We start from the raw sequence: 20,456 nt of genomic DNA on the forward strand, positions 1-20,456 counted from the left end.
TGCTCTCAGTCTTGTTTGAAGAATCTGCTTTATTTTACAGATGGCAGAGAAAACAGAGGAGAACCAAGATCCATTGATAAGACAAGTTAGCCAAGTGCCCACCATGAGATGTGCCATGTCTACCACATCTGTCATAGCCCAGGAAAAATTGCAGGGGAAGTGAAGACATGGACACTGCTCATACCGCCAGTCTGACAACCAGCCCCACGTTGATAGTGACAAACATGGTGATCAATCAAAACAGAAACCCCAAGGCTACAGAGAACTCAGCACTAAATCAGGCTGCCAACAGGCCTGCCACAGCTCAGGGAACATTGCAGAAGAGGGGGGAAAAGATTCTAAGTCCCACTAACTATCCAGGAATATCCAGAGGTACAGTCACCTGCTACCCAACAGGGACTGACTGAGGCCTTCATGACCCTAAATTGAAACCCATAATCCCATTGAGGAGGGTCTCCAGGGTAACAGGAGCTGGGGCAAGGGGATAAAAGAGAATAACCTGAGCTAGAGAGATGGCTTAGTGGTTAAGACACTTGCCTGCAAAGCTAAAGGACTTCGGTTCGATTCCCCAGGACCCATATAAGCCATCAGATCCACAAGGTGGCACATGCATCTGGAATTCATTTGCAGTGGCTGGAAACCCTGGCACGCCCATTCTCTCCCTCCCTCCCTCCCTTTCTCTCTCTCTCTCTCTCTCTCTCTTTCTCTGTCTCTCTGCCTCTTTCCCTCTCTCAAATAAATACATAAAATAAAGTTCTTCTTTAGTTAGGGGAACATGACTTTAAACGTTGTCTTTAAAAAAAGAGAGAATAACCTGTTATAATTAATATTAAATAAAAATTAATATTAAAAAATGATATTGGAATGCTGGACATGGTAGCATTCGCCTTTAATCCCAGCACTGGGGAGGCGGAAAAGGAAGATCACTGTAAGTTTGAGACCAGCCTGAGACTACATAGCGAATTCCAGGGCAGCCTGGGCTACAGCGAGACCCTACCTCTAAGGGAAAAAAAAAGTAGGAAGTTGGGAAGTTGCGGGACGCCGGGCCATCACCTGAAGCCGGGTGACGGCGGGAGGCCCCGCGCTCGCCCCGTCGGGCGCCCCGCACAGGCTCGGGTCCCCGGGTCCTCCGCCGCAGAGACGCCGCGTGCCCCGGGTGGGTGTCCGCGCCCTTCCCGCCTCCCCCGGGGACCGGAGGACGCCGCGTGCTTGTGGCCGAGCTCCGCGCCGCAGGGGGAGGCGCCCGCGCGCCCGCCTCGCTCCGGGGCCGGCGGGGGACGAGGGCGGAGCTGGACGGCCACCGCCCTGCCCCCGGGGACCGGCCCGCGCCCCTCCGCGCCCCCCGCGCACTGCTCATGCGCGCCGCTCGCCTTATAGCGGCCGCGAGCCGCGCTCTCCGCACTGGGGCGCAGCCGGGTGGATACCACGCAGGTGCGGGACCCCCCGACAGTCCCTCCTCGCTCGCTCGCTCCCAGGGCGTCCGTCCTGCGGCTGGCACCCCACCACCAGCAGCACCAGCCCTCCGGGCCCCAGGCTGCACACTGTTGGTGGGGCTGGCTCCTTTGGCAGGCGCCTCCCGAGGCTCTGACCCCGAGCTCGGCGGGGTCCCTGCCCGCCCGGGACGTTCCTGGCTGGCTGCGGGGTCTCGGGGCAGGGCGGGCGGGCGCCGAGTGCTGGGGACGCGAGGGTCCCCCTCCGCCCCTCGCTCACGGCCTCGCTCACACCCTGCAGGTCGGAGCAGCCCCTGGAACCATGACCGCATCCTGGATCCCGCGTGTCTGCCTCGGTGGGTACGCGTCCCTCGCCGCCCGGGTCCCGGGCGCCCGGGGGGCTGGGCGGTGGAGCCAGCCCTGGGCTTTCCTGTCTCCGCAGGTGTGCGTCTGCTGCTGCTGCTGCTGCTGTCGCCGGAGCCCGCGGGCGGCGAGGGAGCCGGTGAGTTCCGGCTCGGGAGGAGGACCCGCGGGGAGAAGCCCCAGGACCTTGGCTGGGCGAGGGCGGCCGCACTCACCGGGGTCCCTGGGTGCTGTCTCCCAGGCGCAGAGAAGAAAACCTGTCCCCCGCACCAGGGCGGAGGCCGGGCAGGGCACCCTGGTCCCCGGGGTGGGGTGGGGAACAGGAACGTCAGATGGTCCCAGAGCCGCGGTCCCGTTCGCATGGCAGAAGTCAGAAAGAGTTCGCTCCATGGATAGACGACCGGGTGTGGGCTTCGGTGTCTTTTCTCATTTCTAAGTTACGGTATTAATTTTTCTTAAAAAGTAGAAACCGCGCCTGGCTGGCTGGCTGGCTGGCTGGCTGGCTTTCTCACTCCTGTCCCAGCAAAGTCAATGCTCCAGCTCCAGCCAGTCTCCAGCTCACTATTAAAAGGTTGTTCGATCACAGGAGCGAGACTCCTGTTTGAGGTGAGGTTTGTAACCGAGCTAAGAAATAGGCGTTGATTGCCTGGTCTTCCTCTCTCCACTCGGTGGGCTTTATGGAAAGAACTCAACACCGAGGGCGCAGAAGAGATCTGTCAGAGGCAAGCGACTCAGCCTGGTAATGCATGGATCATACAATAGTCCTCTCTCTGTCTTTGAGGTGGGGATACTTTTGTGAAACATTTTTCCAAAAGTCATACACAAATAACCGCATTTTCCTGTGTTTGGAAAATGTTACTTAATAATGTTAATAGGTGTGCGTGTGTGTGTGAGTGTGTGTGTATGTGTATGGTTTTTCAAGGTAGCATCTTGCTCTTTCAAGGTGGGGTCTCACTCTAGCCCAGGCTGACCTGGAATTCACTATGTAGTCTCATGGTGGCCTGGAACTCTCAGTGCCTCGGCCTCCCCCAAGTGCTAAGATTAAAGGTGTGTGCCATCACACTCAGCTCTAATGTTAATCTTTTAAAAAATATTTTGTTTATATGTGTTGGGGGACACACCAGGGCCTCTTGCTGCTACCACTTTGGGGTATGGCTTTACGTGGGCACTAGAGAATTGAACTCCAGGCTGGGAGGCTTTGTAAGCAAGCATCTTGAACCATGTGAAAGAGCTCCCCAACTCAAATAATGTTAATCTTGATTTAATTTCAACAATAACTTGGCAAATTAACATTTTTGGATTTGTGTCTACCTAGCTCCTTTTATGATAGCAACTTTGAATTCTGTAGGCTAGTTTGGAACTCATGGTGATTCTCCTGCCTCTGCCTCCTGAGTACTGAGATAAACTGTTGTGAGCCATCACTTCTCATCTAGAAACTTCAATTCTTTAATATTTATTAACAACCTTCATACATATAGACAATATACCATGATCATAATCCCCTCTCACCAACCTCCTTTTTCTCCCTCCTAAAACCCCCTCCACCAAATCCCTTCTTTCCAATAGTCAGAAACTTTAATTCTTTATCAGTCAATTTGACTATGAAACTTGAGCATATGAACAACGCTTTCTAAAGATGTACTTGCTGTTGGATATCTCTTTGGACAGATCTGGAACAGACAAAATCAGATTGGATTTAGATTTTAAAATGCTGTATTCCAATAGTGCAAATGTCCTTGCATCCCATTCTTGGGAAGTTGTAGAATGTTCCTTGGGCAAATTAACCCTATCACTTTAATTTAATCATCTGTGAAATGAGTGGGAGAGCTAAATAACATTTTGTAAATCTAAGCGTTTTTTACTGTGATTTTTTTAAGTTTCTGGCTTTGTCAGGTTATTAAGATAGCTTAAAGAGAGTTTTGCATTTGTCTGTGAAAATATCCCACATAGGCTCAATACAGATTTACTGCCTTCATCTCAGGCAATGGTGTGCAGTTTCATCACAGTTGAGATTTCTCAATAATGAATGCTATTTTCTAGTTCTGATGTATTTCCAAACATTTTCCAACATAATACATTATATTTCTGCAGTACTTGGAATCTAGATTTAGCTGGAAAGCTAGATTTGACCTGAATCGTGTAGAATGGCACATGTCAGCATTCTCAGTAGAAGTGTAGAAATGAAGGGGTGACACTTAAATCTCACATCCTACCTTTCCTGTCACCACTCCTTATGCAGCCCTAAGCCACAGTGACGTGTCCCCCTTCCTCCTCAGCTCCCGTTGCAATCACGTGCTTCACGCGAGGCCTGGACATCAGGAAAGAGAAAGCAGATGTCCTCTGCCCAGGGGGCTGCTCTCTTGAGGAGTTTTCTGTGTTTGGGAACATAGTGTACGCTTCGGTATCCAGCATATGTGGGGCTGCTGTCCACAGGTAAGCCCAAATGTGCCAGGTTGGGTGCAATGCTAGTGCATTCCCATGTGTACCCCTTTCCTCCTTGATTTGCGTGATATCCATAAAGTACCAAATAAGCAAGGGAGGCTTTTGGACAAAGGGTGAATTGCATGATTTCTGGATGGCTACGCTCCTGTGACTCTAAACCATTTTGAATCATGTCATCTACTATGGAGTTTTATCTGTTTTTAATATTTGTTTTACTTATAAGAGAGGGAAAGACACCAGGTATGATGGTGCATGCCTTTAATCCCAGCACTTGAGAGACAGAGGTAGAAGAATCACTATGAGTTTGAGGCCAGCCTGAAACTACATAGTGAATTCCAGGTCAGCCTAGGCTAGAGTGAGACCCTGCCTTGAAAAGCCAAAAGAGAGAGAGAGAAGGAGAGAAAGAATGTATGCACCAGGGCCTCTTGCTACTGCAAATGCACTCCAAATACATGCACCACTAGCATTATACTAGAGAATTGAACCCAAGCTGTCGGGCTTTACAGTTAAGTGCCTTTAACCACTGAGCAATCTCTCCAGCTCTGACTATGAAGGTTTTACCCTACACCAGCCATTGTTTAGCTTCTACCACAATTTTATTTTATTAAAAAATTTTTTAAATTTTATTTGCAAGCATTGAGGGAGAGATAGTAGAAAGACAGAAAGAGAATGGGCATGCCAGGGCCTCTAGCCACTGCAAACAAACTCCATATGCATGTGTCCCTTGTGCATCTGCCTTACGTGGGTCCTGGGGAATCGAACCTGGATCCTTTGGCTTCTCAGGCAAACGCCTTAACCACCAAACCATTTCTACAGCCCCACAGTTTTATTTTTGAGGTAGGATCTCAGTCTAGTCAAGGCTGTCCTAAAACTCACTGTGTAGTCCCAGGCTGGCCTTGAACTCATGCTGATCTTCCTACCTCTGCCTCTTAAGTGCTGGGACCAAAAGCATGTGCCACCATGCCTGGCATCTATCACATTAAAAAAAATTTTTTTTTGTTGATTTTATTTATTTATTTGAGAGTGACAGAGAGAGAAAGAGGCAGATAGAGAGAGAATGGGTGCGCCAGTGCTTCCAGCCACTGCTAAGGAACTCCAGACACATGTGCCCCTTTGTGCATCTGGCTAACGTGGGTCCTGGGGAATTGAGCCTCGAACCAGGGTCCTTAGGCTTCACAGGCAAGCGCTTAACTGCTAAGCCATCTCTCCAGCCCCACATTTGTTTAAAGCAGGCACAGTTTTGTCCTATTTCACAGAAGAGAAAACTGAATTCAGGTCAGGTATGGTGGTGCACACCTTTAATCCCAACATTCGGGAGGCAGAGGTAGGAGGATTGCCATGAATTCGAGGCCATCCTGAGACTACATAGTGAATTCTAGGTCAGCCTGGGCTAGAGTGAGACCCTACCTTAAAAAAAAAAAAAAAAAAAAAGAAAGAAAGAAAAGAAAAAAACTGAATTCAGAATTCAGATTGGCAAGTATCTTGCCAAACGTCACTCATTCTGGTTACAAAAGCTACTGGGCCCTACAGTAGCAGAATAGCCAATAACTGTGTGTGTATGCATGTTTTGCAGTCCAAGGGCATGTAGTTAGATTTAGGAAAAGTGGGCTGGAGAAATCACTTAACAGTTAAGGTGCTTGTCTTCAAAGCCTAAAGACCCAGGTTCAATTCCCCAGTACCCACGTAAAGCCAAATGTACAAGGTAGCGTATGAATCTGAAGTTTGTTCACAGTGGCTAGAGGCCCTGGCACACCCATATTCTCTCTCCCTGTCTCCCTCTCCCTCCCTCCCTCCCTCTCTCTCCCTCTCTCTCAAATAAAGGAATAAAAAATTTAAGATTTAGGAAACTTGTCTAGCACCCCTTCCTTAGCTGTGTGTCTCTGTGATATCGAGACCAGGATACTGCAATGCATTCTTACCAACTCTACAGAAAGTCTGATATAGCCGGGCGTGGTGGCGCACGCCTTTAATCCCAGCACTTGGGAGGCAGAGGTAGGAGGATCTCCGAGAGTTCGAAGCCACCCTGAGACTACATAGTGAATTCCAGGTCAGCCTGAGCCAGGGTGAGACCCTACCTCGAAAAACCAAAAAAAAAAAAGTCTGATATAGCACAAAGTCCTTTCCCCCAGCAGGCTTTGTTCTCATTGTGAAAGGCTGATGGCAAGCATGCTTAGATGAACTCCTCACTCACCTGTTTTCTTGACTGCTACCGTAAGCCAGTCAGATCCCAAAAATGTATGCAGAATGTCTCGGCTAGACATTTTTGTGTTGCAGGGGAGTGATCAGCATCTCAGGAGGACCTGTGCGAGTCTATAGTCTACCTGGTCGAGAGAACTATTCCTCCGTCAATGCCAATGGCGTTCAGTCCCAAATGCTTTCCAGGTGGTCGGCGTCCTTCACGGTGACTAGTAGGTACAATTAATTACATTGCTCTCACTTGCATGCAAATACTGACCCACCCCCTGCAAAAAAAAAAAAAAAAGTGTTCTACTCTTTTTAATCCAACCTCGTTGATTCTGATGGAAAACTTTGTGGTCAAGAAAAATCAACTATGGGGACTGGAGGGATGGCTCAGCAGTGAAAGATGCATGCTTGTAAAGCCTGAAAACCTGACAGCTCAAGTTCAAGTCCCTAGTACCCACATAAAGACAGATGCACAAACTGGTGCATGCATCTGGAGTTTGTTGGCAGTGGCAGAGGTCCTGGCATATTCATATTCACTCTATTCTGTCTCTTCATCAAGTAAATAAAAATAAAGGTCAGTTATGGGAGTTAGGAGACAGTAGTTTCCACATCCCACTGAACCTGAACTTAATTAATGAGGGTGGGACTGTGAGGTTTGCTGTCACACAGTGAAAATAGAAATTTGAATGGTCTACAGTTTTATTATATTACATATTTAGAGTCAAGTTTTTACTATAATAGATAAGAATTCATTTTGGTTCTCTGAACCTAGCAGGCAGGTTGATGCGTATAACTACAGTCACCATTGCCTTGGTATAGTAATCACCTTACATTACATTGGTATGGCTTTGATAATGGAGAAAGAAAAGGAAAAACAAGACTTCTCTTTGTTTCAATAGAAGGCAAGAGCAGTACACAAGAAGCCACAGGACGGTCAGTGTCCACAGCACATCCACCAACAGGTATGAAACACAGAGCCATCCCCTGGTTGTCAGGCATAGCATTTGGAAGTAACAAATAAATGTATTGTTGGTAGAACCTTTCCTTCAAAACACTGATATCAAGTCTGGTGTGGTGGCACATGCCTTTAATCCCAGCACTCAGGAGGCAGAGATAAGAGGAGCTCCATGAATTCAAGGTCAGCCTGGGACTTCAGAGTGAGTTCCAGGTCAGCCTGGACTGGAGTGAGACCCTACCTCCCCACCAAAAAAAAAAAAAACTGGGCTGGAGAGGGTGCTTAGTGGTTAAGGCATTTGTCTATGAAGCCTAAAGACCCAGTTTCAATTTTCCAGGTCCCATGTAAGCCAGATGCATGTGGCACATGGATCTAGAGTTTGTTTGCAGTGAGTAGAGGCCTTGGCATGCCCACATTCTCTCTCTTTCTCTCCCTCTCTCTGTTACTAATAAATAAATAAAATTTTTTAAAAAACTGATATCAAAGAGAAACAAAGCAATTATCTTACACTTATTACTATATTGTGGACAAAAACATTCCACCGTCTATTTCAAATTTCTTCGAACATTTCATCATAAACTCTTCTCTCCACCATTCTCTGGAAGTCCTGCCATGTCTCCCCGGGTGACAGAGCCTGACTAGGACCAGGCCGTGGGACCATGGACTTCTTTCTAGCTCAGCTTGCTTCATTAAATGCCCTTGGTTACCACACTGTCACGTGAGCAAAAGAAATAATTGTGTGTTCAATCCAGAGACCTCCTTTTCTAATACGGTGACCATTTAAGGCTGGGAGTGTAACTAGGTGCTAAGATAATGGCCATTTTAATGTCACATTGTAAACCTTAGGCTGTGAGTTTCCAATCCTGCCTCCACTATGGGTTTCTGATAACAAAATCCTGGATTAGAGACATAACCAGCCACAGGCCTGTGATGGTTTGGTTTTGTTTCTTTGTTGAAGCATTGCTTTCTTGATTCAGAAAATCACCAAATTAACTTAGAAGTCTTTCTGAGAATGGCAGGCCTTGTCCTGAGGCTTTCCCCATGTGGGCTTCTTGCTGGGAAAATGTCAGGTTTTTGCCAATGCCAAATGCTTCCTCTGTTTCAGGCAAACGACTAAAGAAAACACCGGAGAAGAAAACTGGCAACAAAGGTAAGACGTGCACCTGGGAATGGCACTTCCTGTGCCTCCCGGGACTGCTAACACTCCACTTGTTTGGGCTCCACAGACTGTAAAGCAGACATTGCATTTTTGATCGACGGAAGCTTTAATATTGGGCAGCGTCGTTTTAATTTACAGAAGAATTTCGTTGGTAAAGTAGCTCTCATGTTGGGAATTGGAACAGAAGGACCACATGTAGGCCTCGTTCAAGCCAGGTACCAATTTAAATTTTTTACAATTTACATATTTGCATGCACACACATGTATGTGTATGTATGTGGCGGTGGTGGGGTGGGAGGGCCTGCCAGAGTCTCTCTCTCTCTCTCTCTCTCTCTCTCTCTCTTTTTTTAAATTTTTTGAGGTAGGGTGTCACTCTAGCCCAGGCTGACCTGGAATTCACTATGGAGTCTCAGGGTGGCCTTGAACTCATGGCGATCCTCCTACCTCTGCCTCCCGAGTGCTGGGATTAAAGGTGTGCGCCACCACGCCCGGCTTACTCTCTCTCTTTAAAAAAAAAAAAAAAAAAACTATTTATTGGGCTGGAGAGATGGCTTAGTGGTTAAGCGCTTGCCTGTGAAGCCTAAGGACCCTGGTTTGAGGCTCAATTCCCCAGGACCTACGTTAGCCAGATGCACAAAGGGGTGTGTGCATGTGTAGTTCATTTGCAGTGGCTGAAGGCTGTAGTGTTTCCATTCTCTCTCCCTCCCTCCTGCCCTCTCTCTCTCTCTCTCTCTCTCTGCCTTTCTCTGTCACTCTCAAATAAATAAATAAAACTAAAATATTTTTTTAAAAAACTATTTATTGACAACTTCCATAGGGTCACTTCTTGTTGCAAATGAATGCCTCTCTGGCTTTATGTGTGTGATTAGGAAATTGAACCTGGGCTGGCAGGTTTTACAAGCAAGCATCTTTAACCACTGAACCATTTCCCCAGCTCCTCAAAGTACCAACTTTGATAAAATAGGAGGTGACTGCTATCTCAAATGATGACAACTTAACTCTCCTACATTCATTTCAATTTAACATAAATATCTTAAGTTTTGGACAAGCTGGATTCTCAAACTATAAATTCAGGATTTAAAGATGTCTATTAAAGCACTTGCCTAGCAAAGCTTTGTGCTCAATTTCCAAGACTGCAGACAGAAACAAAAGGACTGCCTGGCAGCTTGAGGAGGTCTGTGCGCATTTTTTTTTTTTTTTTTTTTTTTGGTTTTCTTGAGGTGGGGTTTCACTCTAGCTCAGGCTGACCTGGAATTCACTATGTAGCCTTAGGGTGGCCTTGAACTCACAGCGATCCTCCTACCTCTGCCTCCCAAGTGCTGGGTTAAAGGCATGTGCCACCATGCCCAGCTGTGTATCCTTTTTGGAATAAAAGGGTTTAGAGAAGTGATGCTATCTGTACAGAGAACCAGAAAGTAGGAAAAGGTGTCCTGGTGACCACACAAATCATCTACCTCATGTCTACTTCACTCAATTCCTAGTTTCTCCTTTCAGGAAGAAAAAGCAGGGATGTATTTCTTTTCCTACTCTGACCTTATTTTTTCAAGGTAGGGTCTTGCTGGAGCCCAGGATGACCTGGGATTTACTCTGTTGTCCCAGGCTGGCCTTGAACTCACAGTGATCCTCCTATCACTGGCTCCCAAGTGCTGGGATTAAAGGCCTGTGCCACCATGCCTGGCCCAAAGAAATTTTGTTTGTTTTTCAAGGTAGGGTCTCACTGTAGCCCAGGCTGACCTGAAATTCACTATGTGGTCTCAGGCTGACCTTGAACTCACAGTGATCCTCTTACCTCTGCCTCCCAAGTGCTGGGATTAAAGGTGTTCATCACCATGCTGGCCCCTGACTGTTTTTTTTTTTTTGGCATTTTCAAATACATTTTTTTTTTATTCCTGTCTGCCTTCATATCTGCCTTACCTCCAATTCCTCTTTCCCCTTGTATTTTTCCCTCCAATTTATATGTCACATGTATCCTTTTGCCCATCCCTCTCCCCTTCCAGCTCATCTCTTTGCAAGCATTTAAAAAAAATTTTTTTTTGGTTTATTTTTACTTATTTATATGAGAGCGACAGACAGAGAAAGAGGCAAAGAGAGAGAGAATGGGCGCGCCAGGACTTCTAGCCACTGCAGACGAATTCCAGATGCATGCGCCCCCTTGTGCATCTGGCTAACGTGGATCCTGGGGAATCGAGCCTCGAACCACTAAGCCATCTCTCCAGCCCCCTAAAAAAATAATTTTTTTTAACCTACTTAGAAAAAACAGGCAAGGGGAGAGAGAGAGAGAGACAATGGGCATGCCAGGGCCACTTGCTAGTGCAAACGAACTCCACTTTTTTCATCTGGCTTGGTGAATTGAATCCCAGGCTCACAGGCTTTGCAAGCAAGCTCCTTTAACTATTGAGCCAAACTCCCCAGACTCCCAACTTATCTCCTCCTATTCACTTTGGTTACAGTTCTATCTTTCTAGGTTTTATCCAATTTGTCCCCCTATATATACAAATGTTACAAGCTAAGATCCATATATCAGAGAACATATCATTTTGGTCTTTCTGAGTTCACTTAATATGATTCTTTCCAGATTCATCATTTTCCCGCACATTTCCCAATTTTTTTTCACATACTATTGTATAGACTTCCATTGTGTATATGTACCACCTTTTCATTATCTATTCATCTGTTGAGGGCCCCCCCCTTTTTTTTTTTAGCATTTTCCACATTCCTTTGGTTGAGGATCTGAAGCATAACCTTTTTATTCCTATTATGGGAAGATAATATTGATGGTTTTTAGAATCAAGAACCCTAAGTCAGGTGTGGTGGTGCACACCTTTAATCCCAGCACTTGGGAAGCAGAGGTAGGAGAATCACTGTTGAGTTTGAGGCCACTCTGAGGACTATATAGTGAATTCTAGGTCAGTCTATGCTAGAGTGAGACCCTACCTTGAGAAAAAAAAATTTTTTTTTCTTTTTTAAATTTTTTGTTTATTGTTATTTATTTATTTGACAGCAACAGAGAAAGAGGCAGAGAGAGAGAGAGAGAATGGGCGCGCCAGGGCCTCCAGCCACTGCAAATGAACTCCGGACGCGTGCGCCCCCTTGTGCATCTGGCTAATGTAGGTCCTGGGGAACAGAGCCTCAAACCAGGGTCCTTAGTCTTCACAGGCAAGCGCTTAACCGCTAAGCCATCTCTCCAGCCCAAGGAAAAAAAAAAAAATTTAAGTTTGTGTAGTAATAATATATAGAGCACAAAGAAAATTTCTCAAACCAGAACCCCCCCATCAAATCTTTATAAAGTTTATTTCCCATCAGTGCTTTTAGAAAATATTTGACTGTATACATGTTCATTTCTCACATCCCAAGCTATAAAAATGTCTGTAATAGTGATTTAAGCATTTTTTCTCATCAAATAACCTTAAAATGTTTTATAATATTCTTTTTATATTGTTTAATTCTTTTTTGTTTCTTTTTCAAAATTATGTATTATTCTGTGATGGATATCCGCTCATCATTTTTCTGTTCATCTCTGATTATTTCATTCAGCCAAGTACCTGGACTCGAGGTTCTGACATTTTTTTTTTTTTTTTTGCCTATGGGCCTGAAACTTTTTTTTTTATTAATTAGTTTTGTATTCAGCAAATACAGTCAGTTTGGTACCATTATTAGGCTCATCTGTGACCTACCCCCTCCCCATTGGCCCCTCCTTGTTGAGGTATATGGGTCGTGCATAGTGGGTTCTGACATTTTTTAAGCTTTCTGAAATAAATAGCTAAATTGCTTTATAGAAAGTTGAACTACTTTAAATTATCAGCAGTGTATAAAGGTCTTGCCACTATACTACAAATATTATTTTGTTACTTTTAATTTTTTAATTTTATTTATTTGAGAACAACAGAGAGATCGAGAGAGAGAGAGAGAGAGAGAGAGAGAGAGAGAGAGAGAGAGAGGGGGAGGGAGGGAGGGAGGGAGGGAGAGAGGGAATGAATGGGTGCACCAGGGCCTCCAGCCACTGCAAACCAACTCCAGATACATGTGCCACCTTGTGCATCTGGTTTACGTGGGTCCTGGGGAATCAAGCCTCAAACTGGGGTCCCTGGGCTTCACAGGCAAGCACTTAGCCACTAAGCCATCTCTCCAGCCCTATTTGTTAGTTTTAATGGTTAATTGTGTTAGAATTTCTTATAAGATGGTAGTTTAACTCTGTTTTCTACATAATGTAACCATTTGTCCCTCACATTTAAAAAATGAGCCCCCTATTACATTGATTTATTTGTGGTATTTGTTTTATTTTTTATTTATCTGAGAGAGAGAATGGGTGTGCTAGGGCCCCCAGCTGCTGCAAACTCCAGACACATGCAGCACCTTGTGCAGCTGGCTTACCTGGGTCTGAGGAATCAAGCCTGGGTCCTTTGGCTTTGCAGGCAAGCACCTTAACCACTAAGCCATTTCTCTTGCCCCTCTAGTATTATTTTATACATAAGTTTGGGCAGGCCTAATTTTTAGATCCATATACTAATTTTTGCATGCTTTCTACAATGTTTGATTATAGCTTCATACAGCTCATGAGACAATTCCCCTACAGCACATTCTTACAGTTTTTTGTTTTTGTTTTGCCTGATTTGATCTTTTTCTTTAATATTTTTATTTGTCTTTGAGGGGGGGGAAAGAATGGGCATGCCAGGGCCTCTTGCCAATGTAAGCAGACTTCAGATACATGCATCACTTTGTGCATCTGACTTTACATGGGTATTGGGGAATTGAACCCACGCCAGCAGGCTTTGCAAGCAAGCAGCTTTAACCGCTGAGCCATCTCTCCAGCCCTTGACCCTATGTTTTTTAAGATGAAAGCTATGTTACCATGTACTCCACAGACTACCTTCTGCCAGGTGTGGTGGCACATACCCTTAATCCCAGCACTCAACAGACAGAGGTAGGATTGCTTGAGTTGAGGCCAGCCTGAGACTACATAGTGAATTCCAAGTCAGCCTGGGCTAGTTCGAGACCCTACCTTGAAAAACTACACACACACACACACACACACAGAGAGAGACAGACAGACAGACAGACAATCATCATCGTTGTCATCTTTTTTTTTTTTACTTTTTGAGGTAGGGACTCACTGTAGCCCAGTCTGATATGGAACTTACTGTGTAGCCCCAGGCTGGCCTCAAATTCTCAGCAATCCTTTTACTTTGGTCTCCTGAGTGAGTGATGGTATTCAAGGCATGTGCCACCATGCCCGGCTCTTTTTATTTTTCAAGGCTAGGTTGACCTAGAACCCACTCTGTAACCCAAGCTGGCTTCAAACTTTGAATCCTCCTACCTTATCCATAAGCATACTCTGAACATGGGTCTGACTGTAAAACTTTATTACATTATATGTAATGTTGCTTATTTTGCATTTCCAGTACTCCATGAATATTTTTTCTCTTTTAATCATAGTGAACATCCCAAAATAGAATTTTACTTGAAAAACTTTACATCAGCCAAAGATGTTTTGTTTGCCATAAAAGAAGTAGGTTTCCGAGGGGGTAATTCCAACACAGGTAAGTCATCTGGCCCTCTGCTGTGGTGTGGTAGAGAGATATTAGAGATCAGAGACCATGTGAAGCAGTATCATACATGTTATGTGTGACACTCTTCCTGATGGTTACTACAGTTTTGACTGGATCTGCATTTGACCACCTGAGATGCATATTCAATTTATATGGAAAAATATACCAAGGAGTTGATAATTTTTTAAATCTATAAAGTATAGTGAATTTATAACCCCTTTAAGGTCAGGTATCACTTTGGAGTTTCCTGTTTATAATCAAAAATCGACACTCACCTTATGAATACGAAAGTGGCAGCAAGAACTAGAGTATAAACCTGAAGACCTCTTGTTCCTCAGAGGCAGCAGGGTCTCTCTCCAAGAGAGCACATGACAGTATTCAGTTGTGTGTTCCTGATGACTGATGGAAACTCAGGGAATGTGAGGCTTCTGGGAGGTGGAGGGGGAAGTCATGTGGGTTGTGACCACAAAAAATAGGCCTGAAAGATAGTTAAGCTTTTCCATCCAAAGGATCTATTATAAAACAGAGTTCCATATGTTAAATTCTTAAACTTAATGATCAGGTCATTACCAGGAAATAGATATGTTATTTGAACCATGTTAAATGCCACTCATTTGCTTCTTTCTCAAACCCAGGAAAAGCCTTGAAGCACACTGCTCAGAAATTCTTTACAGCAGACACTGGAGCGAGAAAAGGGCTCCCAAAAGTGGTGGTGGTGTTTATCGATGGCTGGCCTTCTGATGACATCGAGGAAGCAGGCATTGTGGCTAGAGAGTTTGGTGTCAATGTATTTATAGTTTCTGTGGCCAAGCCCATCCCCGAAGAACTAGGGATGGTTCAGGATGTCGCATTTGTTGACAAGGTAAAGTGTGAGGGTACATTATGTTGGTAGTATTCAGCTTGGGACCTCTTAAGCCAACTACTGACTAGCCCATAATGAAATTTTTTGTTTGTTTGTTTTTGTTTTTTAAGGTATGGTCTCACTTGAGCCCAGGCCTGGAATTCACTATTTAGTCTCAGGCTAGCCTTGAACTCATGGCAATCCTCCTACCTCTGCCTCCCAAGTGCTGGGAGGCATGTGCCACCACATCCCACTACAAAATTAACTTTTACATGTAATATCTGATTTAATGTTTGAGCTGGGCCTTGTATTACATACCTGGAACCTCAGCTACTTGGAAGAGTAAGGCCAGAAAGAATACAAGTTCAAGGCCTGCTTTGGCTGTAGAGTGAGTTTAAAGGCCAACCTGGGTAACTTAGAGTCAGTCTCAAAGTAAAAAGTAGGGCCAGGGGCTGGAGAGATGGTGTAGTGGTTAAGACACTTGCCTGCAAAGCCAAAGAACTGAGGTTCAATTTCCCAATGCCCACATAAGCCAGATGCAGGTGGTACATGCATCTGGAGTTTGTTTGCAGTGGCTGAAGGTCTTGATGCGCCCATTTACTATCTGCCTCTCTCCTCTCTCTCAATTAAAAAAAAAAAAAAAAAAAAAAAAAGTAGGGCCAGTGTGATGGCACACACCTTTCATCCGAGCACAAGAGAGGCAGAGGTAGGAGGCTGCTGTGAGTTCAAGGCCAGCTTGAGACTATATAGTGAATTCCACATCAGTGTGAGCTAAAGTGAGACCCTAAGAAAAATAAAAAGTAGGGCTCCTCAGAGTCCACACAACAGCCTGAAGCTGTGATCAGCTTCCATAATACATTGACAGCAAGATGGAAACAGGCATCAGATTTTCCCAGAACAGTGGAGAAAAGAGAGATAGAGAGCATGTCACAAATGGAGAGGCAAGGACCAGCACCTGAAAGTTGTCTCTGACCTCCATATGCATGCCATGGCACAAGCCCACACAGAAACAAAAGGTAATGAGAGGACTGGCCTAGCAAATTTAAGGCCCTAGGTGCAATCTTCAGTACTGTAAAATAAATGAATATGTACACAAATTTGCCTTTTTTTTTTAAATTTTTTGAGGTAGGGTCTCACTCTGGTCCAGGCTGACCTGGAATTAACTATATAGTCTCAAGGTGACCCCAAACTCACTGTGATCCTCCCTCTGCCTCCCGAGTGCTGGGATTAAAGGTGTGCACCACCATGCCCAGCTATAAATTTGCTAATTTTTAAGAACAACTTTATCTTTTGGGGTGCTTTTGTGTCTCCCTCATTAGGCCGTGTGTCGGAATAATGGCTTCTTCTCCTACCACATGCCCAATTGGTTTGGTACCACTAAGTATGTGAAGCCTTTGGTACAGAAGCTCTGTACGCACGAGCAGATGATGTGCAGTAAGACCTGCTATAACTCAGTGAACATCGCCTTCCTCATCGACGGCTCCAGCAGTGTCGGAGACAGTAATTTCCGCCTCATGCTTCAGTTTGTTTCAAACATAGCCAAGACCTTCGAAATCTCAGACATCGGTGCAAAGATAGCTGCTGTGCAGTTCACTTATGATCAGCGCACAGAATTTAGTTTCACTGACTACAGCACTAAGGAGAATGTGCTGGCTGTCATAGGAAACATCCGCTATATGAGTGGTGGAACCGCTACTGGTGACGCCATTTCCTTTACTGTTAGAAACGTGTTTGGTCCTATAAGGGACAGCCCTAACAAGAACTTCCTGGTAATTGTCACGGATGGGCAGTCCTATGATGATGTCCGAGGCCCTGCTGCGGCAGCACATGATGCAGGTAAGGCCCACGGCCGTGGTATGGGAAGCGAATTGAGAATTTCAGTCACTGTGAAATTAAGCATGTTTGACTTGGAGAGTGACAGTTAATACTCTTAAGAACTTTATTTGTCAAAGCACCCTACTCATATCATCCCACAGACAAGGAGTTATTAATTGGCAAAGCAAGGATCAAACCCGGGTACTCAGGCTTTAAGAGTTCACAGACCTAACCACCAGATGGTGGGAGAACTGCTTTGAGAATCATGCATCATAGTCCCCATATAATCACAGCCTGCCATATCCTCCCAGGTTTGTTTCAGTAATGTTTTCAGTCTGGTATTTTTCCAAGACAAGGGCTTGAACAGAATTTAATCGTATCCCATCTGGTTTCCTAAATTTTTTCTCTGCCTTTAAAAAAATATTTGAGAGACAGAGAGATACAGAGTCCTAGTATGGGTGCGCCAGTGTGAATGCCACATTGAGCATTTGGCTTTACATGGGTACTGGGGAATCGAACCTGGGCTTTCAGGCTTTGAAAGCAAATACACCTTTAACCACTAAGCCATCTTCCCAGCCCTCTTTGCCTTCTTTTGATAATGAACACACTATGCAGTCTTAAAAATAATTTCTTTTTCCTCTTATCCTAATCTGTTACTTTTAGAAAATACCTAGCTGCCAAAATCATAGGGTAACAAAAAACTGAGCTTCCCTTGTCGGAGGGTGTAACGAAGTAACTTAGGGGGAGAATCAGCAACCCTCATTCTTCTATACTCTCATGCACTTTCTTTTCCCTGTTTAATTCCCACTAACAATCTTTTTCCTTTCCACATGTAAGAACTGCTCCAGTGTACATATATGCAGGTACAGCACTGAGGATTGAACCTGGGAGCTAGTGTATGTTAGGCAAACAACCTACCACTGAGCTACCACCCCAGCCATACTTTAAAAAATACTGATGAACTCTACTTTTATTAAGTAGGACAGAAGTGACAGATGGAATTTAAGCTATAGAAAGTATTTAAGCATCAACACTATGTAAGACCACCTATCTATCTCCAGCTCAAAGCCTAGCAATTTTTTTTTTCCTTTTGAGGTAGAGTCTTGCTGTAGCCCAGGCTGACCTGGAATTTAGGTTGGCCTCAAACACACAGTGATCCTCCTTCCTCTGCCTCCTGACTATGTGTCACCATGTCCAGCACCCAGGCATTTTTGTTGTTGTTGTTGTTTCGAGGTAGGGTCTCACTGTAGCCCAGGCTGACCTGGAATTCACCATGGAGTCTCACGGTGATCCTCCTACCTCTGCCTCCCGAGTACTGGGATTAAAGGCGTGTGCCACCATGGCTGGCTTTTAAATTTTTTTTTTTTTTAAAAAAGGAGTAGCACTCAGTTCTCATTGCCAACCTTAGATTTCTCACATCTGCTACAGGATCTTTAAAGATACTGCATATCAACTTCTATTTTTTTAAGATTTATTTTTATTTATTCGAGACAAAGGGAGAGGGAAGGAGGGAAGAGAATGAATATGGGCATGTCAGGGCCTTCAGCCACTGCAAACAAACTCCAGACACATGCACCATGTGTATCTGGCTTACCTGGGACCTGGAGAATTAAACCAGGATCCTTAGGCTTTGCATGCAAGCGCCTTAACGACTAAGACATCTCTCCAACCCTCAACTTCTATTCTTAGCTTAGTAAGTGTATTGTTTTGAATGAATACTGAACTTTTTAGCAGTGATCATGATTAACCTGTTAATGTAATAAATTATACTGATGGCTTTTGGGTTTGCCATACTCACAAATGACTGAGAAAAATCTATCCAACAATAATGTTTTTAGTTCAGAAATTACAAAGAATTCATACTGCGTAACAATTTACTAATGTACTGGAAATTTAACTTCATATAACTGGACCTGCTTTTAGGTAATTTTAAAATCTCTCCATTGTAGGTATCACCATTTTCTCTGTTGGTGTGGCTTGGGCACCTCTGGATGACCTGAAAGACATGGCCTCTAAACCAAAGGAGTCACATGCTTTCTTCACAAGAGAGTTCACAGGATTGGAACCCATTGTCTCTGATGTCATTAGAGGCATATGTAGAGATTTCTTAGAATCTCAGCAGTAAGGGTGATATTCTGACAGCCAAATCAGTGTAAGAGGATCTAATGTACAAACTGTATTCTCACAATACCAAAATAATGACATAGCATACCAGGATCAAATATTCACATTAACTAGTCAACAGCTGTTTTAAGCAAGTAAGCATTCATTTAAAGCTACCACCTTAAGTTGTTCAAAACAGTTGGCTGAAGCTTCATAATCATGGACCCTAGAAACTCAGGAAAGAAGTATTATGGATTAAAACTGTAAAAATTCAAGTATGCCTATTAAATGTAGATATGCAACATCTAATAGCTCAATAAAAGAATCTGATACATAGCCCAAAAACATTTCTTTAAACATTCAAAATTTATTAAGGAAAATAAGAACAATTTTTAAACCTGTCAAGTATAACTATATTCTTATTTTTTGTTTTACTATTTTTACTTGCGAACAGAAAGAGGAAGGGCACATGTTAGGCCCTTTTGCCACTGTAAATGAACTCCAGATGCATACATCACTATGTGCATCTGGCACTACATGGGTACTAGGGAATTAAATCTGAAGCATTAGACTTAGCAAGCAAGTGCCTTTGACCACTGAGGCATCTTTCCAGCCCCTAAGTATAGCTATTTTGACCCATGTGGATCTTTTCCTAAAACCAGCCAACAACAGATGGCTGTGACTTCACGTTCTAGGTTATAATTACAGACTGTGTGGAATCATGTGACAAGCTTCTATGGTGTTCTTTTTCATAATTTATGGATGAAAATACCACATTGAAGATGGTAGGATTGTCTAGTATTCTGTCAAATAAATAATGGTTAGTTCACCAAGACACCCAGACAGAATGCTCCATCACTCTAGCTTTAAAGGGTTTATATGGGCATGTCCCACAGCAGGCTTGTGGAGATCAAAGTACAACCTTGAGGTGTCTGCTTTTTCCACCTTCTCAGACACAGGATCACTTGCCCTTGCAAACACATACCAGATTAGCTGGCCTGCAAGTGGATTCTCCTCACTCCACCTCCCATTGTCATTGTCATAGCTGGGGGAGAAAGGCGTCACTTTGTGTCAGGCTTTATCTAGGTGCTGAGAAAAAGGGCTCCATTGGTCAGGGTTTGCAAGCAAGTGCCTTTAACTGCTGAGGCATCTCCCCAACCCCTACAGTTATCTTGAGTTTTCACAGACCATAAGAAGGGAATGAAAGGACTATCTGTGAAAAGAGGTAGAATTTTAATTATCCTCCCCAAAACTATATACAAAGTTGATAAAAATTAAAAGTGAAAATTCGTCTTTTATAAAAAGCTGCAAATGACATTCATTTCAACTAATTTTTCTTTTTTTGTCCCGAGCTAGGGTTTCATTCTAGCTCAGGCTGACCTGGATTCACTATGTAGTCTTAGGGTGGCCTCGAACTCAGTTATCTTCCCATCTTTGCCTCCCAAGTGCTGGGATTAAAGGCATGCACCACCACGCTCGGCTCAACTAGAAAAAGTTTAACCTTTATATCATAGAGGTTAACTTACCTGCTTTTTCTTCACACACAGACCACAAATTCTCCCCAAGGAGTACTACCCCTTCTTCATGAAACCACAGCTTCATAACTAGCTCTTTTACC

At 44.2% G+C, this 20,456-nt stretch overlaps 1 protein-coding gene across 1 annotated transcript; it reads left to right on the forward strand.

Annotated features, from left to right (window-relative positions):
• The first annotated feature begins 1,413 nt into the window (after positions 1-1,413).
• Coch (cochlin) lies at positions 1,414-19,185 on the forward strand. Its single transcript, XM_004661854.3, has 12 exons — positions 1,414-1,431; positions 1,732-1,786; positions 1,873-1,932; positions 4,070-4,226; positions 6,510-6,643; positions 7,319-7,381; positions 8,480-8,524; positions 8,601-8,748; positions 13,967-14,070; positions 14,715-14,941; positions 16,240-16,756; positions 18,685-19,185. Exons 2-12 carry the CDS (start codon positions 1,753-1,755, stop codon positions 18,858-18,860), a joined length of 1,665 nt encoding a protein of 554 aa, XP_004661911.2. The 5' UTR covers positions 1,414-1,431; positions 1,732-1,752; the 3' UTR covers positions 18,861-19,185.
• Positions 19,186-20,456: the final 1,271 nt, after the last annotated feature.

The sequence above is a fragment of the Jaculus jaculus genome, chromosome 7 (assembly GCF_020740685.1).
Source record: "Jaculus jaculus isolate mJacJac1 chromosome 7, mJacJac1.mat.Y.cur, whole genome shotgun sequence".
Classification (NCBI taxonomy): domain Eukaryota; kingdom Metazoa; phylum Chordata; class Mammalia; order Rodentia; family Dipodidae; genus Jaculus; species Jaculus jaculus.

Excerpts from the sequence above, each read along its gene's own strand:
- Coch (XM_004661854.3), top strand. The coding sequence starts at position 1,753 with ATGACCGCATCCTGGATCCCGCGTGTCTGCCTCG. Across the intron at positions 4,227-6,509 it reads TGTGGGGCTGCTGTCCACAG|GGGAGTGATCAGCATCTCAG; the intron begins GTAAGCCCAAAT and ends TTTGTGTTGCAG. Across the intron at positions 8,749-13,966 it reads GTAGGCCTCGTTCAAGCCAG|TGAACATCCCAAAATAGAAT; the intron begins GTACCAATTTAA and ends TTTTAATCATAG.